Source organism: Protopterus annectens, chromosome 12.part0 (genome assembly GCF_019279795.1).
Source record: "Protopterus annectens isolate FY-2018-M chromosome 12.part0, PAN1.0, whole genome shotgun sequence".
Taxonomy (NCBI): domain Eukaryota; kingdom Metazoa; phylum Chordata; order Ceratodontiformes; family Protopteridae; genus Protopterus; species Protopterus annectens.
In genome coordinates, this window is record NC_056746.1 from 797,181,018 (window position 1) to 797,208,478 (window position 27,461).

The window sequence follows — 27,461 nt, forward strand, 5'->3', positions numbered from 1 at the left end:
GACAACATCCCAGGCTGCATTCTACATGAACTACAGAACGAACTGGCACCCCACCTAAGTACCATGTTCAATCATAGCCTCACCTCAGGCTTTGTGCCCACTGAATGGCGCACAGCAACGGTTATCCCACTTCACAAAGGGGGAGCCACCACGGACCCCGAGAACTACCACCCCATTAGCCTGATGAACCTGGTCTGCAAGGCTATGGAGCGTATCATCATGGAACTTATAAACAATGACATTGGTAATCTCCAAACTCTGGACCCTACCCAGTTCGGGTTTGTAAAAGGCAGATCATGTCTCCTAAACCTGATAGACTTCTTTGAAGCGGTCACCAAAGCTGTAGATGAGGGTAAAGTGGTACACACAGCCTATCTAGATCTCGCCAAGGCTTTCGACATCATCCCCCAGTCTGGAATTATAGACAAACTCACTAAACTAGGTATAAATCCCTATGTCACAAGATAGGTTGACAACTGGCTCACTGACCAAACCCACACTGTGAAAGTAGCAAACTCTAAATCCAACTTCAGACCAGTGACAAGTGGAGTACCACAGGATTCAGTCCTATGTCCTCTCCTGTTTGGTATCTACTTCTCTGAAGTGCAGGCTAACACAGAAGATCTTTGGCTAACACTGTTCGCAGATGACTGCAAACTTGGAGCCAATAATCAAATCTCCTAACAATGTGGATATCCTACAAAAGGGCCTCACTGAGACAGATGCTTGGTGTCAAAGCCATGGCCTCAAGCTCAATGCCAAAAAGTGCATTGTCATCCCTTTTGGTAAAAACTCTCTACCCATGAACTACCACATAGGCGGTAGTCTACTTAACACCGAAAGTGTGATAAGACCTTGGGACACAGGTGGACAGTAGTCTCTCCTTTGATAATCACATCGCCACAGTAGTCAGGAAATCCTTCTATGTGGCACACCTCATCACAAAATGTTTCTCATCCAGGAAAAAAGAGGTCATTGTTCTCCTCTACTCATCACTCATTAGACCCATTATAGAGTACAATGCCCCATTTGGTATGCATCTCACAAGACATCTGCAACAACTGGAAAGGCCACAGAAATAACTCACAAAAAGGATTATCGGCCTCAAACAGATGCCCTATGCAGACCGTCTCAAAAAACTCCAGCTTTACTCTGTCACATATCGCCTACTCAGAGGCGATCTCTGCCTAACTTACAAAGCTATGTCAAACCCAGAGCTGTTGGACATGCTCCACATTAATAAATCCCAATCCCTCCGAGCTACATGCTCTAGGGACCTAAACCTTGTCACCACAATAAACAGAACATGCTGGAGGGATAGATTCCTGTCTCAGAGACTTCCCATACTCTGGAACAAACTACCTATCTATATCAAACAAACCTCCTCATTAGCACTCTTCAAGAAAAATATTGATGATTGGATGGGAGATAGGAAATTCACCCTGGGGATCACTTCTGTGGCTCAGATTGACAGGGGCACAGGAAAATAATTTTCTTGGGTGGCAAAAGCCAGGGTACCATTTGGCTAGGCTTATATAGGCCCTAGAGCCAATAGCCTAGTTACCTACCTATGAACTTATGAACCTATAAGGCTTATGACTAACAAAGTTTGCAGACGACTGCAAGGGAGCTATTATTGAACACCCTAAGGATGTGGACATTCTACAAACGGGCCTTGCTGAGACAGATGCCTGGTCTCAAAGCCACGGCCTCAAGCTCAACACCAAAAAATCCATAGTCATCCCCTTTGGGGGAAAACCCTGTGCCATTGAACTAACACATAGGCAGTAGTCCACTCAACACCGAAAGTGTGATATGAGACCTAGGGACACAGATAGACAGTAGTCTCTCCTTTGATAACCACATCGCCACAGTGGTCAGGAAGTCCTTCTATGTGGCACACCTCATCACAAAAGGTTTGTCATCCAGAAAAAAAAGAGGTCATTGTCCCCCTCTACTCAGCCCTCATTAGACCTATTATAGAGTACACCGCCCCATTTGGGATGTACCTCACAAGACATTTGCAGCAACTGGAAAGACCACAGAAATACCTCACAAAGAGGATCACCGGCCTTAAACAGGTGCCTTATGCAGACCGTCTTAAGAAACTCCAGCTCTGCTCCGTCGCATATCGCCTACTCATAGGGGATCTTTACCTAAGATACAAAGCCATGTCAAACCCAGAGCTGTTGAACATGCTACACTTAGAAAAATCCCAATCCCTTCGGGCCACACACTCCAGGGACCTTAAGCTTATCACCACCTTAAACAGAACTTGCTGGAGGGATAGGTTCCTGTCCCAGAGACTTCCCATACTCTGGAACAAGTTGCCCATTCATGTCAAACAAAGCACCTCATTGGCCCTTTTTAAGAAAAATCTGGATAACTGGATGGGAAATAGGAAATTTACTCCGGGGATCACTTCTGTGACTGTGCTCAACAGGGGCACAGGAAAATAAATTTTTGGGAGGCTGAAGCCAGGGAATCCTTATGGCTAGGCTTATATAGGCCCTGGGGCCGATAGCCTAGTACCTACCTATGAACCTATAAGAGGGCTATTTCAAGCCACTGCATAGATTAGGGAAACATGAGAATGTGGGTCTGTTTAGAACCACACTATCTGAGGAAAAGGATTTCTCACATTCCTTTATTACCACCTTTCTTTCCGAACATGTTCAAGCTTTTGAAATTCTGAGAAAAAAACTGGAATCTCTTCCACTGTTTTGAAGGTTATGCAGAGACCCTGGGTGTTGCCCCCCACATAGTTTACAGAAAGAGAAGAACCATTAAGCAGTTTCTTGAATCTGGTCATTATGATATGCCGCTTCTTGTGAAAAAGCAGGGATTATAGATGTGGCTTTTGTAGGCAGTGCAAATATATTTTGGTTAAGCATGAGATTACTGTTAATAAGAGCAACATTTCATTGTGATTGCAACTCAACAGGCATTATTTATTTAGCCGTAATACACAATGTTTGTGTTTTTATGTGGGTAAAACACAAAAGAGACTCGGGGACTGCATTTATGAACATTTATTGGACATTAGGAAACAAAATACAAACAGTTCTCTTGCTAAGCATGCAATGAACCATCCTGGGCGTAGTTTCTGCTTCATGGGTATTGATATGGTTAGAACAAATCCTACAGGGGGGCCTTGGATGGATTTACTTGAAAGTAAGGAATTGAGATGGCAAATTAGGCGTAATGCCTACAATTACCCTGGTTTAAATGAAAGTGTTTTGATTGTTAGCATTTTAAGACTGCTATCTTATATTTAATTTTGTGTTTTTAAACAAAATTTTTATTTTATGTATTTGTGGGTGTATTTGTATATGACACCGATTTAATTTCTTGTATTGCTCTAGGCACCTTTGAATTGTCATTATATATTGAACTGGTGTATTGGTTGGGCATTGGTGTATCAGGTGACATTTCTAGAAGGTATTTAAATGAATGGAATTTTGGTTCACATGTTTCTGATGAAGTCTATGCTACATTCTTGATGAAAGCGCTTACACTTGTTTTGGTTGACGTGTATTAAATTAGTCAATATTGTCATTGCAGCTGGCTCCATTTTCCTTTGTTCCACAACTGAAGTTTGCTTTCACTCCTGGTATGGGAACTTGCTGTCCAGCATCAAATGACTCTTCAGGCAGTTTATATTCCCTCAGGTCAAAACATTGTGACAGGCACTCTGAGCAGGTCTTTAATGCAATACCACAAGTGGATGCTTCACAAGGATGTGTTTCTGGACATTGCCCACCAGTGTGCTACTCCTCAAATAGATTTTTGTCTCCCCTCTGAACAGACAACTTCCTCTGTTTTGTGCCAGAGTCGCAGGTCCTCTGGTGTGGAAGGTGGATGCCCTCTCTTTTTCTTGGAAGGGGATATTTCTTTATGCTTTCCCTCCCCTTCCCCTCTTTCCAAAAATCCTGTTCAAAATTCACCAGGACGCTGCCAAAATCTTGCTGGGTATTGACTTTTGGCCAAGACAGTTGGTTCCCTGTTTTTCTGCTTTTAGCCAAGGACAGTCATCACAAGTTACCTCACAGGGTGGACCTACTCACACAAGACAAGGGATCTCTCATCCATCACCTACTGTCCACTCTTCAGTTGACTCTGTGTGTGATAGGATTTTGATTCCATACAGACACCTTTTTTCCGAGGACGTGCTTAGGGTCCTGCAGGAGGCCAGGAAACCCAATACTATGAAATCCTACTTATCCAAATGGAAGAGATTTTCTGTTTGGTGTCTCTGTTGTAACCTGGATCCACTTTTTGTAAATGTTCCTTTAGTTGTTTTTTATTTGTGTGACTTGCTCAGTGCTGGATTGGCTTATTCTTCTGTTAAGGCCAACTTATCAGCTGCCTCTGCTTGTCTGCCTTTATCTCCTCCTTTAGCTTCAAGATTTGAAGCAAAACAATTCCTTAAAAGTGTCCTTCATATTAGGCCTCCCAGGAACCTGTTCCTCCTCCCTGGGGTCTTAATTGTGTTCTGGAAAAATTGACTCGGGCTCCTTTTCAGCCTGCTGTTGCAGCTTCTTTGCAATATTGCTCTTGGAAGACTGTTCTTGTGTTGGCCCTTACTTCTGCCAGACGGGTGTCTGAGCTTCAAGCTCATATAGCATGCCCTCCTTTTTTGGTGTTCCTTAAGGAGAGGGTATCCTTACATACTAATCCTTTTTTATGCCCAAGGTGGTTAATGAGTTGTCACTTAATCAGTCTATTCATTTGCCTACGTTTTTCCCTTTTCCTCAGTCTGCCAGTGAGAGGGTCCTGCACATATTGGATGTGCATAGACAACTCAGATTTTATTTGGATAAGAGTAAGACTACTAGGGAATCTGATCAGTTGTTTGCTTCTTTTCATTTTAGGTCCCTAAAATTAGCTGTGTCCAAGCAAACAGTTTTTTGTTGGATCCATAAAGGTATTCCCTTTTTTATACTTTTCCTGGTAAGAGCCTCCTTTTTCCTGTTGAGGCTCATTCTGCTAGGGCTATGGCTTTTTCTGGTGCTTTATTTCAAGGGTTTGAATACTAACTTGAGGCAGCTACCTGGACTGCTGTCCACCAAACACTACAAGTTGGATGGAATCTCCAGAGCCTGAGCTGGTTTTGCTAGAGCCATTCTTTAATGCTAGCTGTTCAGAATGCTCTGACAGCCTTCAAGGACTTGCTTCATCCAGGACAACTACTGATAAAGACAGACAACACCACAGTTATGTGGTACATAAACAAGCAGGGGGGTACACATTCCTCTACCCCCTTTGCAGACTAGCCATGGCCTTGTGGAACACAGCCTTGACTTACCAAATACATCTTCAAGCTCAGTTCCTGCCAGGAAAGCAAAATACTCTGGCAGATGACCTAAGCATAAATCTTATGGACCCGCAAGAATGGAAACTGGATCCACAAATCTTCACCAGGTTAACACAGAAATGGGGAGCCTAGACATAGATCTATTTGCCTCTCCCCAAAACTATCAGTTGGACAAATCCTGCACAAGAACGCATCACAAAAAAGCATGGAAAGTGGATGCTCTATCCTTCAGCTGAAAAAAACCATCAGTCTATGCCTTTCCCCTCTGCCTCTACTCTCCAAGGTCTTACTAAAAGTCAGACAGGAAAAAACAAAAATGATCCTAATTGCTCCAGACTGGCCTCACCAGCACTAGTACCCGCTTCTAAGGAATATGTTGCACCTTCCTCCGTGGTACTTGCCTCAAATACCTCATCTACTGTCTCAGCAGAACTATCAAATTCTGCACACTCAGCTCCAAACTCTGAATCTTGCAGCATGGCTAATCCACTAATTATTCAAACCACATCTGTCAGTAAACCTGTGATGGATGTCATTTTGGAAGCTAGAAGGCCTATTACTATAAAATCTTATGCTGATAAATGGAAGAGATTCTGTGCTTGGAACCATGCACAAGGAATAGACACAGCAAAGCCTAATATTCCTCAGATTTTACAATACTTAACAGAGATGCTTGACAAGGGCCTATCTTTTTCTTCAATAAAAATCCATGCCTCTGCCATCTCGGCTCATTACAACACTGAGCCCCCCCCCCTCTTTTCTCATCCACTGCTTAAACAGTATCTCAGAAGGGCCAAAAATTTAAGGTCTCCCAGTAGAACACCAACTCCTGCATGGGACCTCAATTTTGTGCTGGAAAAACTCTCCCTGCCTCCTTTTGAACCAGCAGCTACTGCGGATATAAAATTTCTGTCTTGGAAGACAGCTTTTCTTTTGGCAGTCACTTCAGCAAGAAGGGTTTCAGAACTACAGGCTCTCATGGCAGTGGAGCCTTTCATTATATTTTACCCGGACAGGGTGGCCCTCAGGACCAATCCTTCTTTTATACCTAAGGTGGTATCCAGTGTGGCTCTTAACCAGATCATGCACCTGCCAACATTTTTCCCAAATCCGCAGAACAAGGGGGAGCGGATTCTGCATTCATTGGATGTACACAGTCAACTAAGATTCTACTTAAACAGGACAAAATCTCTTAAGAAAGTCTGAGCAACTACTGGTAGCATTTGCTGCAGGATCATAGGGGAAGGCTATATCAAAGCAGATGATTTCTAAATGGATAAGCCATTGCATTCGTTTCTGCTATTTGCACCATGGTAAACCTGTGCCCAAGGGGATCAGATCCCATTCCACCAGGGCTGCCTCAACTTCAACCGCTTTTTTCAGAGGGGTCCCAACCAAAGACATTCTAGAAGCTGCTACTTGGAGCTCTGTTCATACGTTCACAAAGCATTATCATTTACTTCTCTTCTCTAAATCCAGGGCAGGCTTTGCCACTGCAGTCCTGCAGGGCCTTATAGCTGCCCCTAATGCTGTTTAGTTCCATCCTCTCATCCATAGCTTTGGGTTTCTACCCAAATGTAATGACTGCAACTATGAAACATGAAGAACATAGTACGGTTGTGTACACTTACCATAAATGTAGATGTTCTAGTGTATTCACTGTTGCAGTCCGGGTTACCCACCCTCCATCCCCCATTCTATATCTTTTCTTTCCTTCACTATACTCAAAAGCCTTTGTGGTGTATTTGCTTTTAGTTGAAGGTAAATTTTATGTTTCTAAGGTGCATTTATATATTTACAGTTTATTTATATATATATTTTTGCTCCCCATTTGGGGGGCACCTGACATCTGGGGCAAGAAAAACTGATTAAAATGGCATCGGCTGCATGTTTTATACCCCTGATGACCTGACGTCATGGAAGAGGAGACAGCAACCGACGCAGGACCCAAGACTTTGTTATTCAGGCCGACTTAGGGCAACCTGCCAGCAGATTACCCAAATATAATGACTGCAACAGCGAATACACTCGAACATCTACATTTATGGTAAGTGTATACAACTGTACTTTATGGCAGTAGCACTGCCTTTGTATCGTGTTTGCAGTTCTGCTTATATGTAGTTATCATTGTATTAGGTAGGATAGGCTGTGGTACCATATATTCTTTGAGGGCAGAATATGCACATGGCATACGATTGGGGTGTTTTTGTAAATTATTAATGGAAATAGAGGCAGGATGGATATAATCTAAGGTTGGCAGAGCAGCTGTTCCTTGATGTTTGGAAAATTTTCCCTAGGAGAAGTGGCAGTCTCTGTGCTGAATTCAAGACCAGATGTATTTTATTTCTTTAACTAGGTAAGCTCTGGGCGCATGTGAGCACTGTATAAGTGATTCGTGTAGTCAGTTTTTCATATTGTATATTTCTGTATGCTACAGAAGTGTGTTATTTATGTATTTACATTGTTCATGGATCATGTCTAAGCAGGTTACCAGGACCAGAATGCTCACTCTGTTAACAAATAAGCAAAATATGATTTCTGTTCTTATTGTATTGTAAATGTCAATAATGTGCAGTATTTTTTTTTTTTTTTTTGCCTAATGGCTTGGGTCAAGGCTGAAAAGTTTCCCTGGTGAAGTTCACCCAACACTTCACTTTGTTTAAAGCATGTGTGTGTCATGGTGTGACAAAGCAGTAATTTGGGTAAAAGTTAAATTTACAGTATTATGGCATACCTTTGTGCGGAAATTTCTTCTGAAAGTATTAGCCTTGAAGTTGCAGGGTCCGTGGTTCAGTCCTTACTTCTAGTTAATGATTTTGTATATTTGCATATTCTCCCTTTGTCTGCCTGGGTTTTCACCAGGTACTCTGGTTTCCTCCTACCTCCCAGAACACACCATATTGGATGATTATTTAAACTACACATGCACACACACTCTGTGTTTCTTTGTGTGTGTGTACATATGTGTATATATATGTATATATATATATATATATATATATATATGTGTGTGTGTGTATTGTTTACAATCATAACCTGGAAATGCACTCAGCCGAGTAACAGATAATCGAAAGTAGACTTTCAAAGAGGCTAAACATCGAAACTTACCATACCAAAGCTTGAATATCGAAGTCCATACTCATGCATACATGCAGGTCAACGGCCACATTTTCAAAACGGTGAATATTGAACTCTCAACAGTACCATGGTTCGAGAGATGGAGGCTGAAAAATATTTTCATATTCGCTATTTAAGTTTGAGGATGTGATGACTCGACCGAGTGCATTTCCAGGTTATGTTAGTAAGGGCACAGGTTGTTTTATCAAACATTCAGTTGATCATCAGAGTGAACTGCAGGTTCTTTTTTGGGAATGTTCATTTTGGTGAATGTCCATTTTTTTCTGAAAGATGTAGATGGGTATGTATTTGGGTGTGAATGTGTTTAAGTGTTTGCAGGTTAGGGTTAGAATAAGGTTAAGTAAGGCTGTAGATTTAAGTGTTTTGTGTTCTTGTATCTAGTGTGGGTCCATGCTGTCTTGTGTAGTAGTAGTAATGTTACGGAAAAGGTTTTTCTACGATTAGGGACAGGGTTTGGGTTAACAAATTAGTACATGGGGCGAATACTAAGACTACCACTAATCATAAAAATAGGTCTGAATGCCGTGTTAGAGTTTTTGTTTACAGATCAAAAAGGCAATTGTTTTCTTTTTGCAGTCTTGTACATTTTGGTATTGTGGGTGTTCAGTAATTTTATCAAAATGTTTTCATTGATCTTGGGAGTTTCAATATTTTGAACAGTCATACTGTAATCGTATGTGTTTGGATTTGTTGGCATGAGTATTATAAAGACATAAAAAGTAAAAAGGCAACAACAGTCAGAAGCCGTGTAGCTGAAACAGTGGTATGTGTGTGTGTCAGCCTGTTGGCACAAGAAATCTTGACAAAGCCAAAAATAATGGTGGTAACAAAGGCCCAAAAATAGAGGCAGATTTTTAAATATTGATGTTATGTGATCCTATCTCGCCTACATTCTGACTGATGGGTTCGGAGCCGATCCTCGGCTCCGACTCGGCACGCTTATGCCAAAGAACGAAGTCTCTTATTGGCTGAGCTTACTATATCCCAGGATGCACCACTACCAGTCCCCCAGATCTCGTTTGCCGCTAACAAGCAAAGACGTGGTCTCGAGCTTGGCTGAGCTAAGTAGTGTTTTTTTCACTTACTTTCCTGTCAGGGATTTCCTAAAATTTCAACAAAAAGCTGTTTTAACAGCTATCTCGTGTTTTTGTGTATGAGTGAATATTTTTTGTAAAATATTTGTGTGGTGATTGCGTATTTTCTGACTAGAGGTCCCCTTTGAGTTGAAGGGCCTTCCCCTGTCAGTCAGTTGTCATTCAAGTCCCGTTTTATTTTAGGGTTCTTGGATCCTTTTAGTTATTTTTCTATTGTGACAGTCTTTGGTTAAAAAAAAAAAAAAAAAAAAAAGAATTTTTTCTGTGATAGTTAGTGTGTTTTGTTTTTGCTTGTTCACTAGATTGGTTGCCATAATGTCACAGGCTCCTAGGCCTTCAGGTTTTAAGAAGTGCACTAAGTGCAGTTTCAAAATGTCAATAACAGATGACCATTCTCTCTGTGTGTACTGTTTGGGCGCCAAACATTTGCAGGAGTCCTGTAGCGTGTGCCACGCGTTTTCCTCGAGGGTCCTCCAAGAGAGGAAAAATAAACTTATTTTAAAAGGCCTTATTAAACCCTCATTTGAAGAGGCATTCGCTTCCTCTCCTTCTCCTGCAAAGAAGAAAAGGGTGTCGGCCAGCCCGTCGGAACCGACCGCCAAAAGACATAGGCAGGCTTCTCCTTCGGCTCCACGGAACGGTCTGCCTCGATGCCTCCAGCCTCGACTCCTCTGGGTTCGGAGCCGACGGCTGGGGCCTCAAGAGGCGGGTCACCTTCATCGGCTCCACTGATCTTGGAGCCGATGAAGGTTGTCCGCTCAGACACTTCCTCCTCGGCGCCGAAGCCCTCTTCGGCACCGATGGAAATTGGTTTGGACACTCCTTCGGCGCCGATAATTATCGAGTCGATTCGGAGCCGGTCCCCTAGTCCCTTGGAGCCGTTGGAGAGGCCTACTCGGACCCGTTCGGTCTCTTCCAGGTCATCAAGGATGTCAGATTCGGACATAGACAGGGTACTCCAAAGACTTTTCCAGTCCCCAGTCTTTCAGAAATTAGTTTCGGCTCCGACCCAATTGGCTTCGGAGCTGATAGCCCATTCCATTGCCATTCCTCCTCCGACCGTTTCGGCTCCGTCGGAGCAGGTGCTGATGGAGCCAGTGGAGATCCTAGGGTTGGCTCCGACCCTTACTCCAACCCCAGCCTTCGGGTCGGAGTTTAGCACACGGACTTCTTCGGCCGGGCCCGGGGGTGACGTTTCGGGACCAATGCAGTCGGTTCCAAGCCTCCCTCTCGGTGCTTCGGCCGCGGGACTTCCGTCTGCTATCATGGCTCCGGAGACTGGACCCTCCCAGGATTCTGGGGGTCCGGCCTTCAGAGCTATGAGGAGTGCCTTGGCCAAATCTTCTTTGGCCATCTCTACGGCTTTACCGACACCTTCCCTGGGCATGGAGACTGGGTCTTTGGCAGTTCCCCTGTCTCTAGGCAGCGGAGCCCGGGGCCTGAGGTTACCCCACTGGGGTTCCCTCCTCCTGAGGGTCTTTCGAGTTGTCTTGGAGGAGCCCCCAAGGAAGAGATCGTGCAAGAGGAAGCACGTAGACTCCCCCGATGAGTCTCTTACATCGGACACTGATCTTGATGATACGGAGGGGTCCCCAAAGTCGTCCTCGGATGATGTCTCATTTGCAGACATTCTAGAGATCCTCAAGCAACGAGGCGGCTGGAATTCCAAACCCCCCTCTGCTGATGAGTCGGTGTTCCTCAAGGCCTTCGGGGCTCAGCCCTCCGCCTCCTGGGTGTCTCCGCCCTTCGACGAGCTCCTAGATTTGGTTTGTCGGAGGGCATGGGAACATCCAGATACTGTGGAACCAGTGCCTTCTCGCCCTAACAAATTTTTGTCTGCCCCACCCGAGAAGGTGTTCTTAAAGGCGTGGCTGTAGATGCCATGGTGGTGGCATCTGCTACCCAGCAGGACGTGGCAGAGGCTTCGACGTCCGTCCATCCTCCTAATAAGGAGTCTAGGAGCATGGACCGTGCGGAAGCGCACCCTGAGTTCAGCGGCCTTTACTCTGAGGTCCCTGAATTATTTGGCACATTTCACCAGACTACAGAGGGATCTGGTTAAGGAGCTCTCAGACTCCCTCTCAGGTAACCTACCTGAGCAGCTAGCCCAGTCGGTTGGCTCTCAGTTGGCTACCCTTACCTCGATTTCTAACTCGTCCATGAGGCTCATTTCATATGCGGCCGAAGGCGGGCAGAGCGGCAGGCACAGGCGTGGCTCTCTGAAGACAAGCCTGGCTCCGTTGTGTCATTTCGGAGGCCTTCAAGTCTTCCTTTGCCGACGCCTCCCTTTGATGGGTCCTCTTTGTTTGGACCCAAGGTAAAGACACTCTTACCGCTGTGAGCAGGAGGGAAAGACTTTATCTGCCGGAGCACGATTTTCCACTCCCTTCGGCCTTATCCCAAGGCTAAAAGAGGAGGGAAGATGTGGTTCCATAAATCACAGAAATTCTTTCCTCAACAGCAGGAAGATTCCCCTTCCAGAGGCAGAGGAGGGGGAAATTTTTCTGGGAGATGCCATCCCAGAGGCGGCAGAGGCCCCCGCAACACTGGAGACCGCGAGTCCTTTCGTGGCTCTTCAGCCTCCCACACTCCATGAGGGATTGCCCGGCTGTGCTGCTCGAGCCAGTCGGGTGCCGTTTTTCCAAGCACCTAAAAGCCTGGGAGTCTATTACTCAGGACAGCTGGGTGCTTCAGATTATTGCCGGAGCTTACACCATTCCCTTCACACGCCCACCCCCACCGTCCAAAAAAATCCCGGACCCACCACCCAGTCAAAGGGAAATTGCAGCCGTAGAAGCTTCAAAGCTGCTAGAAAAGGAGTCATCCAACCGGTCCCCACAGACCAGATCGGATCCGAAATTACTCAAGGTTCTTTTTAGTGCCAAAAAAGACAGGGGACCTGAGACCCATTTTGGATCTCAGCAAACTAAACCAGTCCGTCATGAAGTCCAAATTCTGAATGGTCACTTTACAATCCATTCTCCCATTGTTGGAGAAAGATGTTTGGATGTGCTCCATAGATCTCAAGGACGCCTATTATCACATACCGATACATCAGGCGTCCAGGAGGTATCTGCGCTTCAGCCTGGGAGACAGTCATTTCCAATTTTGTGCACTGCCCTTTGGTCTCACCACAGCCCCAGGGTGTTCACCAAGTGTTTGGCAGTAGTGACTGCTCACCTGAGGAGTCTCGGATTCCAAGTGTTTCCCTATCTGGACGACTGGCTCCTGACTGCCACCACCAGGCATCTACTACTAGAGAACCTACAAGCCACCATCTCCTGGGTGCTTCCCTGGGAATTACATTCAACTGGTCAAAGTCTGTCTTGCTGCCTTCTCAGCGCATAAGATTCATAGGAGCAGAGATAGACTCAAAATTAATGCGAATCTTCCTTCCTACCGAAAGGATACAAACATTACAAGATCAAGTCCGAGCCCTGCTTCTAAGATCCAAAGCCCCAGCCAGGATGGTCCTGCAACTTTTAGGTTCAATGTCTGCCACGGTTCTCCTAGTTCCTCTGGCAAGGTTGCACATGAGGATTCTCCAGTGGCTATTATCAACACAATGGTCTTTTCAGGATCTCCCCCTCAATCATCACATACTGATTACAGAAACGTGCAAACGGGACCTCCGCTGGTGGCTTCTGCCATCCAATCTGAATCAGGGAAGACCCTTTGTTATACCCCTCCGGTGGCCACCTTGACAACGGATGCCTCCCAGACGGGGTGGGGGGGGGCATTGTCTGGGCAGGTCAGTTCAGGGTTCTTGGCTTCCAAACGAAACATTTCTCCATATCAATGTGTTGGAAATGAGGGCTGTACTTCTGTCCCTACAAGCCCTCCACAAGTTTCTCCCTCAAGGCATTATCGCCATCCACACAGACAACATGTCGGTGGTCTGGTATCTAAACAAACAGGGAGGGACCAGATCTTACCCCTTTGCAGAGAGGCCATGAGGGTGTGGGAATGGGCAGTGGCTACCAAGCGCTTCCTGGTAGCGACCCACATTCCAGGAAAATCCAATGTATTAGCAGACAGACTGAGCAGGACTATTCTCTCTCCTCACGAGTGGTCTCTGAGCGAAACAGTAGCAGCTCAGATTTTCAAAGGTGGGGACTCCGTGCTGTGACCTGTTTGCAACACCACAAACACAAGTGCAAAAGGTTCTTTTCCTTGACCCCGCGTCAAGGGGAGACAGCTACGGATGCTCTAGTCCAACCTTGGCCTACAGGACTGCTTTATGCTTTCCCTCCGATTCCACTCCTCCCCAAAGTCATCCAGAAAGCTTCCCAATTGGGGTCCACAATGATTCTAATTGCCCCGTACTGGCCTCGTCAGGTATGGTTCCCCTACCTACAGAAATATACCCTGGACGGTCCTTGGTTCTTGGATCTAATTCCGGACCTTCTGGTTCATCAGTCGGGACAACAGCACCAGTCCCTTCACACTTTGAAATTAACAGCTTGGCTCCTCCTCTTCCGACTATAGTCAGAAATCACACCTTGGACCCGGAAGTTATTCACATTTTATCTTCAGCCCACAAACCCACCACTAAGAAATTGTATCACAGTAAGTGGAAGAGGTTTGCTATCTGGGCTCAACTCAGAGGCTTAGACCCTATTACTGCCCGATACCAGGGTCTTGAAATTTTAACATCCTTGTTTAATCAAGGATCTTCAGTCTCTACTATTAAAGTCCAACTAGCAGCTATCTCCAAATTTCACGATTCCATAGACCCACCGTTGATGAGCAGCAGATTATGTAAAACTTTCATGAAAGGTGCTGTGCTTTTAAGACCCCCAGTTTTCCATCCTGCGCCTCCGTGGATCTTGATTTGGTACTTCGTGCCTTAACATCTTCCCCCTTTGAACCGGCTGCTACATGTGATTTGAAATATCTGTCTTGGAAAACGGCCTTCTTAATTGCAATTACCTCTGCAAGAAGAGTTTCAGAACTTCAAGCCCTATCTATCAAACCACCGTACTTGATTTTTCACAAGGATAGAGTATCACTTAGGCCTAATCCATCTTTTGTCCCAAAAGTTTGTTCCAGTCTCTGTCTCCAACAGTCTTTAGAGCTACCAGTTTTCTTTCCAAAATTTTCAAACAAAGCGGAATACACCTTCCATACATTGGATGTTCACAGGCAATTGCACTTCTATCTAGATAGGACTCAACAAATTCGAAAAACAGATCAATTTTTTGTGTCCTTTTCAGATAATAAACTGGGTAAAACCATCACTAAAGCTACTATTGCCAAATGGATCAGAGATTGCATAACTCAGGCTTATTCCTCTTCAAATAAACAACTTACAACTTCTGTCAAAGCTCACTCTACTAGAGCTATGGCTACCTCTATTGCATTCCATTCCAAGCTCGCTATTTCTGAGATTTGTGCTGCGGCTACTTGGTCCAACCCGCACACTTTCATTTCCCACTATAAATTGGATGTGGCATCTAAAGGGCGAGCATCATTTGGTTCCACGGTACTCAGGAGTGTTTTCCAGTGAGCCACCCAGGATTTAGGTGCTAGGGACGCTGTCCCATCAGTCAGAATGTAGGCGAGATAGGATCACATAACATCTTTTAGTTATGTACTCACCATAACTTCAGATGTTTGGATCCATCTCGCCTACATTCCTAATACCCACCCTCCTTCCCCCTGCCTTGGAGATCAGAAGAGATTGAACGGTTTGAGTTCTACTGTTTTATCTTGTATCATCTGTCAGTGTTATATAAGCAGTGCATGCGTGTGTGCATGTATGCGGACAAACTAGATCTGGGGGACTGGTAGTGGTGCATCCTGGGATATAGTAAGCTCAGCCAATAAGAGACTTCGTTCTTTGGCATAAGTGTGCCGAGTCGGAGCCGAAGATCGGCTCCGAACCCATCAGTCAGAATGTAAGCGAGATGGATCCCAAACATCTGAAGTTATGGTGAGTACATAACTAAAAGTTTTTGTACATTTAGTAAATTGTTAAAATGACAGGACGATTTAGTGGCACAGCAAAAGGTTCTCTGGTTCGATTTTTGGCTTGCAGAGTCTACATGTCCTCCCCATGTTCACATGGGTTTCCTCCAGATGCTTAATTTTCCTCCCACATTCCAAAGACATGCAGTAGATGGATTGGACACACTAAATTGGCCGTAGGTATGAATGTGCATGTAAGTGTGTGGTTTGGAAGAGCTACCACGGCAGGGCTAGCCACCCAGCAGTGTGAACCTTGACTGTAGATGATTGTCACTGTTTAAGTGACATCCCAACCCCATATGTAAAAATGGGAAAAAAGGGTAATGGATGGATGCATGCATACTTTTTGTGAAAGTATATGAAGTCTGAAACTCATTATTTAGTGACTTCAATCACATTTACTTGCCAGAAAAAAAAATATTAGGAACAGACAGTAAATGTGATTAAAAAATGTGGACATTTTCTGAAAATCTGGAGAGTTGTGAGTTATGGACTGGTATGCCCTCAGGGGGGTGATTTGTGTATACCCTATTAGCCTCCTTTACAGAAGGTTTGATGTAAAGACTCTAGCTTGGCCTGGTCTTTCTTGCAGTTTTTAATGAATGGTTTGTGTGTGTGACTTTTTTCCCATGCTCTTTTACAGAAACTCAAAAAGTTGAATACAGTTGACTGAAAACTCGTTTGATTGAAGCACAATTGGAACTAAATTGTAGACAGTATGTGATAATATAATTTCTGGTCGTAGGAGTTGTTAGGGAATTAAGTCTAGAAGACTGTGTGGATTGGCAATGGCCAACATGTCACACCCCCATATCTGTAGATGTTTATGTACCAGTACTACTTCAATATTTATGTTTCTTATTCTTTTCTTCATGGTTATGTAACTGTGGAGTTAGTGTATGTAAGTAAGAAGGGCTTTTCCCTGCAGAAAAACATTTCTTTGTGGTATACTTACTGTACACAGTGTTTTCTATCAGTTGTGACTCAGTCAAATGAGTTTTCAGTGACTTGTGTTCAGTGATTTATGATTCACTCAAATTAGCATGCTATGAAATGACATAGATCTTACATGTACTTATATATATATATATATATATATATATATATATATATATATATATATATAGGCTTACTATCGCATAGTCGATCGCACATATGTGCAAAACTAATTTAGCATAACTGGAAATGCAAGTGCCACAATGTTGAACCGTACAATAGTGAGCCTTCGCTGTTGTAACGTTCGACATTGTGGTGCACTCCGCACTATAGTGGGGATCAGGAAATGTACCCTTTCCCTCACTGTAGTGTGATCTCGGAGTTTGTATATATAAGTAGGGGGGCAGCCCTCCCATATGGGGGAGTGCAGGGGGGGTTTGCCCCCCCTGCAAAAAGTGTTTTTCAGTGTTGAGCGGATGTGAGCATTTCAGTAAAGTCGACATTTTCGAAATTCGACTTTACTTAAATGGTTAGTTCGATATTTTTTGTTTAGTGTTCTGATTTCCGAGCATGTTTGCACATCTTAACACTCGAACACAATGGATTCTAGTATGTGATAGTAAACAATATATATATATATATATATATCTGTATAGACACACACGTGTGTTTGTGTGTCTCTCTACATGTGTGTGTGTGTGTGTGTGTGTGTGTGTGTGTGTGTGTGTATATCTTTGTATGCTTAGACAATCCAAAGATTCTTGTCAATCATTAAACAAATTAGCAGCTCCAAGGTGTAACTAAAAAAAAATTCTCACAGCTGTACCAGAGGTACTCGAGTCAAATCTGACAGAATTTAAGCTTTCCTCCACCTCAGGCTCCTCAGTCATTCTGAAATAATTTACCACCTATCCCTGATATGACGTTTCATATCCTAATCAACAGCACCCCATTCAGCTTAAAATCGTTGTCAGCAATATTCAGAATGTACGTGTAACCCATTTCTTTCCAAAAACACTTCACTCAGAGTTTCTCCTCTGTGGTACCAAAGTATTATCCAGACCTCTTGCATTTATTTTCAACATTTCCCTAACCTCCAGCATAATTTCCCATAGATTTAAACACTCACAATCTATTTCCCAAAGATCACCAATCCTACCTCTTCTGATGACTGCAGAGCAATCCTCAGCACATGTCCATTAACAATAATTATTGAAAAACTATTGTACCAACTGAGTCTGGATTTTATTCAGACTTATAAGCTATTGACCGACAGCTTGGATACAGAGCCAAATATAGCACTATCACAACTATTCATTTCCTGCTAGACTACATAATCTCCAACATGGAAGAGGATCTCTTGATGTAGTACAAAAACTTGCTTCCTGTGGCTTCTTCAGTGATGTTTGTTCTTGTTTAAAAACTGTCGTTCTAATAGAATATTTGTAGTCACCTCAGGTCAGCATTACTCAGAAATTGGTACCCTTTCTAAAGGGATACTTCAGAGCTCAGTACCAGTCCCTGTTCTTTTTTTCTGCGTTTATGATTTTCCCACTGACCTACCACAAACTAATTTATTACTTGATGCAGGTGATATAGTATTGAATACCTCACATAAACGGGCTTCTGTCGTTGAAAATTACCATCAGTCTACTGGTTTACTTTGGAGCTGCCAGGCTTCAAAAAGACCCTACTCTTCAACTGCTTATTTGTAATCCAGCAGCATTGTCAAGACAGTCGTGTTTGATCATATTCTATCCTTCCAAGCTGATATTGAACATAGATCCATAATGTTCTCCATCAGTTAAACTGGCATGTTAGTACTTCAGTCTCAAAAGACGACATTCTTGATATACCCCAGCTGAAATATGGGCTTCCAGTCTTTGCATTTACTTCTACCAGTAACTCCACAATACTTCATGTATCAGAAAACGAAATCCTTAGATTCTTCTGCCCAGCACAATGGAATGAGCATCACTGCTTCACAGCACAAAAAGATGAATGGGCCACTATTAAGCAGAGAACTACTTTCCTTCTTAGCGTTTTAGTGTATGAATTAGTGATTACAAACAAACAAAAACTATGCTCTTCAGATAATTTTTTTAGAAATCATAATGTCATATTACTGTGACCCGCCGTCATCTTGCTATTGGTCAAGTTTTTCAAATGTTGCTATTATTGATAAACTCTATTGCAAATACTCTTACAAATACTGTAAATGTTCTTGAAAATGTAGTTATTACTGTATGGGTAATGTTGATCAACATAACTATTACCTGTAACTGTAATTTCTTCTTTTTACTTTACTGTTGCTCATGTTGAACCTGGATTATAGGTGGTAGGTCCAAATAGCCAGCCCCATACTCAGTTAAAAATTGAAATTAATAAAACATAAATGAATGTTCTTTTTCAAAATCGTTTTCACCAAACTGGAACTGCCTGCCCAAAGAAATAAGATAAACTAGCAGTCTGTATCATTTCCGCAATCAACTCAAATCGTATCTTCAGAAACTATCCAAATGTAATATTCTGGACTAAGGATGACACCATTTTGAACTTGAAGCATCATATTTCGTACACCTCATATGCCTGCTTGTTGCTGTTATTTGCTCAATTGTAGTAAATCTGCACTTTAAATGCACCGTGCATCCTTTCTGTCTACATGGTAAAAGCAGCAATTTCTGTTGAGTAAGCGTATCGTTATATGGAAATATGCATGCTGTTTTCTTGTTTATGTATGTCCAAATGTGGTTGTTTTACCTAATTAGGTATCTTCTGTAAAGTTTGCAAATTCCAATGTACCTACTCCAAACTATTTTTTCCTTTTTGTTCATTTAAATACTGATTATATTACAGCTAAAGTGCCTCATTCTAAAATTAACTGCCATATATTTACCTTTGTATGTATTACAACAAAATATACCATACTTCTTGTTTGTACTTGCTTTTCAGCCCAGGAAATGTTTAAAAAGAGCCCGGTTCATTCACACCATAAAGAAACACAAATAAATGTATGCATGTGCGTATCTGCATACAAACAGAAATGGGCTAAGGCTAACAGAGTATTAAAGGTAAAAAATGAAAATGTATATCGTACATTTTCAGAAGCTCTGTTGCAAAGGCATAAATAACCGTAATTAAAAAGATGTTTTGTTAAGTTTCAGGTAGAAGATTAAGTCCCCAAGTATCACTTGTGCAGTCTGATTGAAAGCAGGGTAGAGATTTTTTTGTAGACTTAAAACATTTCTCTGGTTGTACTGCTTGTAATTCAGTGGTGTAGCTTCCATCTTGATTAGGATCTTCATAATCCTGTAAGTGATTGTAATCTTTTTTCTTCTCTAAGTCCTCCAAGGGAACAACCCAGTATTAAAATGCAGGTCCGTGTACTGGTCTTGTAAATGTCTCAACTCCATCCCTTCTAATCCTTCCCAGTAGGTAGGCTACAGACTCATATTGGCTACCTGGGTTAAATGATGTGTGTGCACCCACCCACCCACATCCACCCTCCCCCAAAAAGAAAACTTAACAGTGAACTCATCACTTAACAGTGCAAGTCTGCCCTAGCCACTTCTACGATTGATTTCCTGCACTCCATTAGAGCTTGCTAACATAGCAGGCTGGGCTGCCTCTCCTGTCCAACACAGGTGAGCAAGTTGCCATCATCTTCCTAAGCTCAGCCTCCCAGCCTGGCGTCTTTAGCACCTATGCTAATAATAGAACATGGGTCACCTGAACTGTGGTTATGTTTTCAGCCCTCTGAGTCACAGTCCAGGCTGAAATTGATCACAGTTTTGTATAAAAATTTAGTAAAATGTTTTGTTTCTCATTACAGAAATTAAATTATTATTATATCAACTGACTACTTTCATTAACTATGAACTTCATGCTTAAAAGGCCCAGCAATATAGGTGCTCAAGCTTGTTGCTGGCCACTGAAAGTGTTAAGGGCAAATTAAGCATGCTGTGTGTTCTATATACCTGAATGATATGGTGTGTTTACAAATTGCTGTTGTGGTACAACTATAACTTTTTTGACTCTTTGAGTAAGTGTCCCTCCTTTAGTTTGGCATAAGTTATGCAGAACTCTCCATGATATGTATAAAACAAAAAAGAGAAAACTAGTTGTATGTGAATGATACCAGCTGGTGAATTACGAAAATAGACTGCTGTCATAACTACTAATGTAAGATCTGTGTCAAGGATCACTTTGCATTCCTTTTAAAAATAAGTATACAGGATTCAAGCTGGTATTGCTTGTTTAAACCACAGTTTGTTTTACTTTATGTTGTCTATATGTAGGCACACACACACACACACACACACACACACACACACACACACACACACACACACACACACACACAATAGAAAGGTAGTGAAGTGCCATATTACTTTAGTTCATACTCAGATATGATTTTGGTGCATCATTAAGTAAAAAATGTCAACATTTTTTTATTAATTCATAAAGTTATCTTCCACTGACTAAATGTAGTTTGTATTGCTTTGTTACTCAAAGTTAATGAGTAGTGGAGTATTAGTTGCCAAATACTGTGTTATTGTTCTAAGGTTTGTATTTAAAACAGTATACATACATAGTGCATGTGTTTTTTTTATAATTGCACAGTTATACATGTGTTCATTTTTGCAGTACTAATTAGGTAGTGTTGTTTTATGTAGACATCATTGTAAACACACACAATTTAAAATTACTTACACTGGACAGATTGCCACCCTTGTAATCAGCCGAAGTTTGATTTACAAGTTCGCTGGATATGATCTGGTGCATTCCAAAATTGTTTGGTATTGTGTGTGTGTGTTGGGGGGGGGATCCATGTCTTGCGTATGCCTGTCAGTGACACAGACTTTCATCAGTATCTGGCCATGGGAGACCAGGATTGTACTAACTGCCTGTACCTTCATACTTATTTGTGGAGGTGAATAGTTCACTTTACAGGAATGCTTTTGCCTTTCACTAGTTTAATTGAGGACAACCACCCTCAAAAAGGTAATTTGGGTGTATCTCTGTTTAATCAGCCATTATAATTTGCCTGTTTAGTGTGCATTTGTATGATGATATAATAATCTTCCCATACATGATCAGAAAGGAGCATGTGTCTCTTGGTTTTACTTTGATCTGCATAAGACTCTTGGTAAAGAGAAGACAAATACAGTTTTAGAAAGCTATACAGTTGAACTGCATTCTTGGGATTTTTACATTTGTAGGAATGAACTCCCGAGTATTAATATGACAGATGTATACATTCCTAAAGTGTATTTTCCAGGTTGAAAGCATATACATTTTATGTTACAGTGGAATGATGACTTGTTTTTAATTGATTTTTAAACTTCTTCTTACAGGGTTCCTGGGGATCTGGAAAGGAACAGTACAGCAAAGAGCTGCTTGTGTCATCCCTGTTTGCAGCAGCTAGCCGCAAAAGAAGGAAATACAAAGAAAAACCTCAACCAAGTAGCTCAGAAGAAGATCTGGATAGTGTGTTTTTTAAGAAAGATCCTTCAGAGCAGCCTCACACTGAAATGACCGAGGGAAATGCTGGTAATACTGAAACTGCACAAGAACCGGACACACTGAATCAAAATAAGGAAAGTAACTATGACAGAAGAATAGATTTTTCACCAGACACAAATTCCAAAGCTCTCAGGACAAAATCAGAACAGTATTCCCCATCATTCCAGCAAAAACTTTCAAAATCCCCTCTCTTCAGCTGCAGACCACTTAAGCAAATAGATGGGTGGAAGACACCTATTTTGCGGACATTCTCACAGACTGATGATGCCACATCTGATACTGGTACATTGCTGAGTAGTTCCTCACAAGCTTCCCTCAAGTTTCGGTCCAGAAAGTGGACAAATCCTGAAGTGAAGGGCAGTGAGTTCATTGCTGCTGATGTGAGCTCAATCACTTCTGACTATTCCACAACCTCCTCAACAACATACCAAACTGGCATGGATTCAAATATACTTAGTCCAGAAATACAGTCAGTAACTGAAAGCAAAGGTGATGAGGCTGATGATGAACAGAGTGAATTGATTAGTGAAGGGCGCCCAACAGAAACAGACAGTGAAAGTGACTTCCCTGTTTTTGCTGTGCGATCTACTTCTGAAAAAGTTTGTAAGGCTTTTTCACAAGAGAAAACAAAGGTTGGACGGACTAATTCAGAAGGAAGTGAAGTAACTCCTACAGAAGGCAGCATAACACCTAGGCTGGACAGCAAACGATTTAGTTCTCATAAACTTATAGAATGCGATACATTATCTAGAAAAAAGTCCATTAGACACAAGACTGAAACTCCATGTTCTGTAGAGACAAAGGGTGAAACCGATGTAAGTAAGAAGTCCATGGTGAGTGAGATAGATGAAAAGGAGAAACTGAAGAGCAGTTTGACTTCCTCAACAAGTAATGATCCTGAAAAGCAAGAACCTGCTTGGAAATTAAAAATAACAGAAAGATTAAAACTCCGGCTGAAGACTTCTGCAGATGATATGTTTGGTATAGGAATAAATAAATCAAATTCAACAGAGGTGCGTAAAGGCAAAAAAATTAGACGAAGACACACTATGGGAGGACAGAGAGATTTTGCTGATCTTGTTGTAGTTAATAAATGGAATGCTGAGGGGTTGAAGATCTCTCAGAATAATGGGGACAGAGAAGTAGAATTATCTGCAATGGATCGTCTGAAACCTAAATGCCAGTCCCAGGATCTTTCTATTGCACAGTGGCTTGCTAGAGAGCGTTTACGTACTAACTCACCTGATCTGAACACAAAAGAAACATCAGAACCTCAACATCTGAGTACTTACTTAAGTGAAGGATCTCATCCAGATCTAGTGACTACCCAGGATGATACTGGAAGTACCAGCAGTTTGTCTCATAGACCTTCACCATCGCAATCACCAGGTCCCCAGTCTTCTGATCAGGTCAATGGTGACAGTTACCAGAACAAAAGTAAAGGCAGCTTTAGTCCTGCTGTTGATGCTCATCCCCATAAGCTGTCTGGTACCCAAGTAGTTAGATCTCGATTTTATCAGTATCTCTGACCTGATGCACTTGTTCATTGGTGATATTCAATGTGACTTATTTCACCTATAGATATGGAGATAATACTGTATTCCACTTTACCAGTAAATTTTAATTCTAAAGTATTTCATGGAGTCTTTGGTCTTGTGAATTGAATACAAAAGCAAAATGATTATTTGCCATTACCTGCCCAAAGCAGGTGTAGCTACTTGAGCACTTGATCACTAATTGTATTTAAATTCAGGACACCAGAAACTCCTGATGTCTTTTTCATATTTGCCTTATGTTTTTTGATAACCCTGTGTTATACCTGGTTGTCATCTTAACGGATTTTTAACAGCCTTTTAAATGGGCTGATTTCTAAGCTGTGCATTGTGGAACGTCTTTGCAGTGCACCACATCATCTAGAGTACATCAGTGAAACCAATATATGGAGCTGTCACAGAAATGTTAAGCTAAATGTTGATGCAATATATACATGTGCACATACACATGGTCCATCAGTAGAGGATCACTACACATCTTGGCAACTGACACGACAGAAGTATGCAAAAAGAAATCTGAATTTAACACTTTAGTGTAGTCACTAACAAGTGCCTCATCATTGTTTTCAATTAGTTAGGGTGCCATATTGTATTTTGTTCATCTAGAAAAAATTACTGTGAACATATGAAAGAACTTTAGAACTCTGTTGGTAACAATGTTCATTATATTTTACAGAATTTCATAGATGGGATTCAGAGCTTCCAGTCTATAGACATTCCACTTGGAACTCTTTAAAAAAGAGTTTTATATTCAGACTTTTAATACAGTTTTTGTTTTTTATGTGACTTGAATTTTTAATATTTCTGTAAATGAAGTAACTTAAGTGTACATAATTCATGTGTATCTTTCTGTTCAGATATAAGTTTTGATACACTTTGTAACATAGGCATGTAGATAGTGTACCCTGGATAAAACTGGTTCTTTCATTTAAAGAATTTGTGCATGAAAACATTTCTCAAAAATGGATATTGTATCATGCCTGTATTCATAGCCCTCTTCCCCAAAAAGAAAAAAAAAAAAACACTGGAAATAAAATTCTGTTTTGTTGATCTTGTATGATATACTTTTTAAATCTACCAGTCTTATAGTTAAGAATTTTCGGTACTTTTCCATTATTTGGGCAACACTTTCAACGAGATCCTTCAGCTGAAATCCAGTGCCTTAACACGTCTGTTAACCAGATATGTGTAAAAATTGTGTGTGTTAAAAATAATTTTTTTAAAATAAGTTATTTTTAAGTTTACGACACAGCTGGTTGGCAGATGTGTTAAGGTACTGCATTTATTTTATTTATTTTTATTTATTTTACATTTGTTGACCGGGCTAGTCCATCTGGATATATGTCCATTTTCAGTAGAGGGCCGGGGAGAAAAGCTCCAATGAGTATTACATGGTTTAAGAAGGTGTTCCAAAAGAAGTAATAAATATAAAACTAACAGTAAACAACTAGTATATATATATATATATATATATATATATATATTTTTTTTTTTTTTTTTTTTTCAGGAAATTGCAAATTACAATCTTAGAACCAAAAAATACATAAATTACAACCTAAGTGATGTGCTTCACAATAATCATTACAATACAAAAAATCAGTACATAAATTTTATAAGAGGAATGCTGAAGTGTAATGAGAGGTAAAGAAAAGCTGAAAGGGGTGTAGAGAGAAAAAAATAGGGAATAAGAAAAGTAAAGAAAAAAGGAGAACAGAGTAAGTCTAGTTATTTTTCCAACAGAGTTTGAGAACAGGCAGTCACCTGCAGAGTTATTAGGACATAGCCATTTTATTGAGGTACTGTGTAGATGGGTCTAAAAAGTGGGGGAGAGGTCTGGGATCAGATATCTGAGAGTTGATTATACCATATTTTCCACCAAAGTTGGAGAACAGGCAGTGCCCTGTTGAGTTATAGGGTGTAGTAGGGAAAATAAATGGCAAAAGACAAGAAAAGAAATAGTATTAGTCTGGGTTACTACAGGGGTATAGCCATTTTGTATTGAGATACAGTTTTAGATTCCTTTTAAAAAGTGGGAGAGAAGTCAGAGATGAGATATCTGAGGGTAGTTTATTCCATATTTTTCCAACAGAGTTTGAGAACAGGCAGTCACCTGCAGAGTTATTAGATATGGTTGTTTTGATCAATAGTTTGTTTGAAGAACGTAGCTGTTTCTGATTATAATAAGGTGTGATGTGGCAAGAGAGTATTGGAGTTTTGGTGGGTTGGTGCAGGGTTTTGTGGGCTATTATCAGTTGTTGAAGTTCGAGCGGATTAGGAAGTTCTAGCCAACCTAGTTGTTTTAGGTTCAGGCAGTGATGTGTTCTAAAAGGGGCAGCTGTAGCAAATCTAGCAATATTATTGTAAGATATTACTAGCTTTTTCAGGTTTTTCTTTGATAGATTGGTGTATATGGGGGAAGCATAGAGTAAAGTAGAGAATAGGTGAGTTCTGGCTAATGTAGTTCTTGCAAGTGGATTAAGAAAGGGTTTGATTCTGTATAGGGTTCCTATTTTTTTGTTCACTGATTTTATAGTAGTGTTGATATGATTGTCAAAGTTTAGATTGTTGTCTATTGTTATTCCTAATAATTTTGTGGTAGCATCAGGAGAAATGATAGTACTGTCATTGGAAGTGATAGTGAAGTGTAAGGGGATGTGCCTTCGGGTAGGTGTGAAGAGAAGCAGTTTAGTTTTCTTGGGGTTAAGTAGTAGGCAGCGATGTGAGAACCATTGTTCTACAGTGTTAAAGGCTTTTTGGGTAAGAGACTGGAGTTCTGTTTGAGAGGTAGATGTACAGATAATGGTAGAATCATCTGCATATTGAATACAGATAGTATTTGGGATAGCTGATTGCAGGTCATTGATAAAGATGGAAAAAGGAAGTGGGCCTAAGATGGAGCCTTGTGGCACCCCAAGAGAGATGGGAAGATGATCAGATAGTGAATTTTTCCAAAGTACTGTCTTTTGTCGGTTTTCAAGGTAAGATTTAAACCAAGTTATGGCAGGAGTATCAAGTGAAAGAGAAGTCAGAATGTGCAGAAGTAGTTGGTGGTTCACCATGTCAAAGGCTTTAGATAAGTCGATGAAGAGTGCAGATGAAAGACTATTTTTGTTGTGATTAAAGTTGATGGAGTTTGTAAATGAGAGCAGTGCGGTGGTGGTACTGTGGGAAGGTCTAAAACCATGCTGACAATTGACTAGTAGGTTGTTTTGTAGAAGGTGGTTTAGCAGTTGTTTATGGATACATTTTTCCATAATTTTAGCAATGGGGGATAATAGTGCTATAGGACAATAGTTAGAGAAGTCCTTAGAGTTTCCCTCTTTGTGTAGTGGGATGATATGAGATATCTTCCAGATTGAAGGGATAGTTCCTTCATTAATAGATCTATTTATCAAAATAGAAATGGGATAGGCAATGTCTTTAGCTCCTATTTGCAGGAACTCAGCAGGAAGTTTGTCTGCAAAGGGGGGTGGTAGGTTTAAGTTTTTGGAGTAAGAATGAGATAAAGGAAGTAGGAATAGGTAGTAGATGAAATGTGGGGGGTGGATTAGCAAAAGATGGAAGTAGCTTAGAGGTATCAGGAGATAGGTGACTAGCAAGAGTTTGAATATTATTTGTGAAGAAAGAGTTGAAAGCGTTAGTTGTTTGTGTGGGATTGTCTGGGTTAGAGTCTTGTGGGTCGGGTGTTATAGATTGTCCTGGGGATAGAAGATTATTAATGCTGGTCCAGAATTTTTTAGGTTCCTTGTTGGATGCTTGTTGTAGATGAAGGTAGTAGTTCTTTTTGTCTGTCAGGATGGCCTTTTTTGTACTATTTCTACATTCTCTAAAGGTTTTACGGTCAGCCAGGTTCTTAGTGGTACGCCATTTTGCCCAGGATTTGTTTCTGATAATGATTTTTTGTCTAGTATTGTTGGTCAGCCAGGG

At 41.5% G+C, this 27,461-nt stretch overlaps 1 protein-coding gene across 4 annotated transcripts in view; it reads left to right on the top strand.

The window, feature by feature from the left end:
* The window catches only part of ARHGAP21 (Rho GTPase activating protein 21), a 2,418,417-nt gene extending 2,393,833 nt beyond the window's left edge, over positions 1-24,584 (top strand). For all 4 annotated transcript variants that reach the window (XM_044089838.1, XM_044089836.1, XM_044089837.1 and 1 more), the window contains one exon: positions 21,813-24,584. In XM_044089838.1, the coding sequence (XP_043945773.1) occupies positions 21,813-23,510 (1,698 nt within the window). In that variant the 3' untranslated portion in view covers positions 23,511-24,584. The remainder of the gene's footprint in view (positions 1-21,812) is intronic.
* Positions 24,585-27,461: the final 2,877 nt, after the last annotated feature.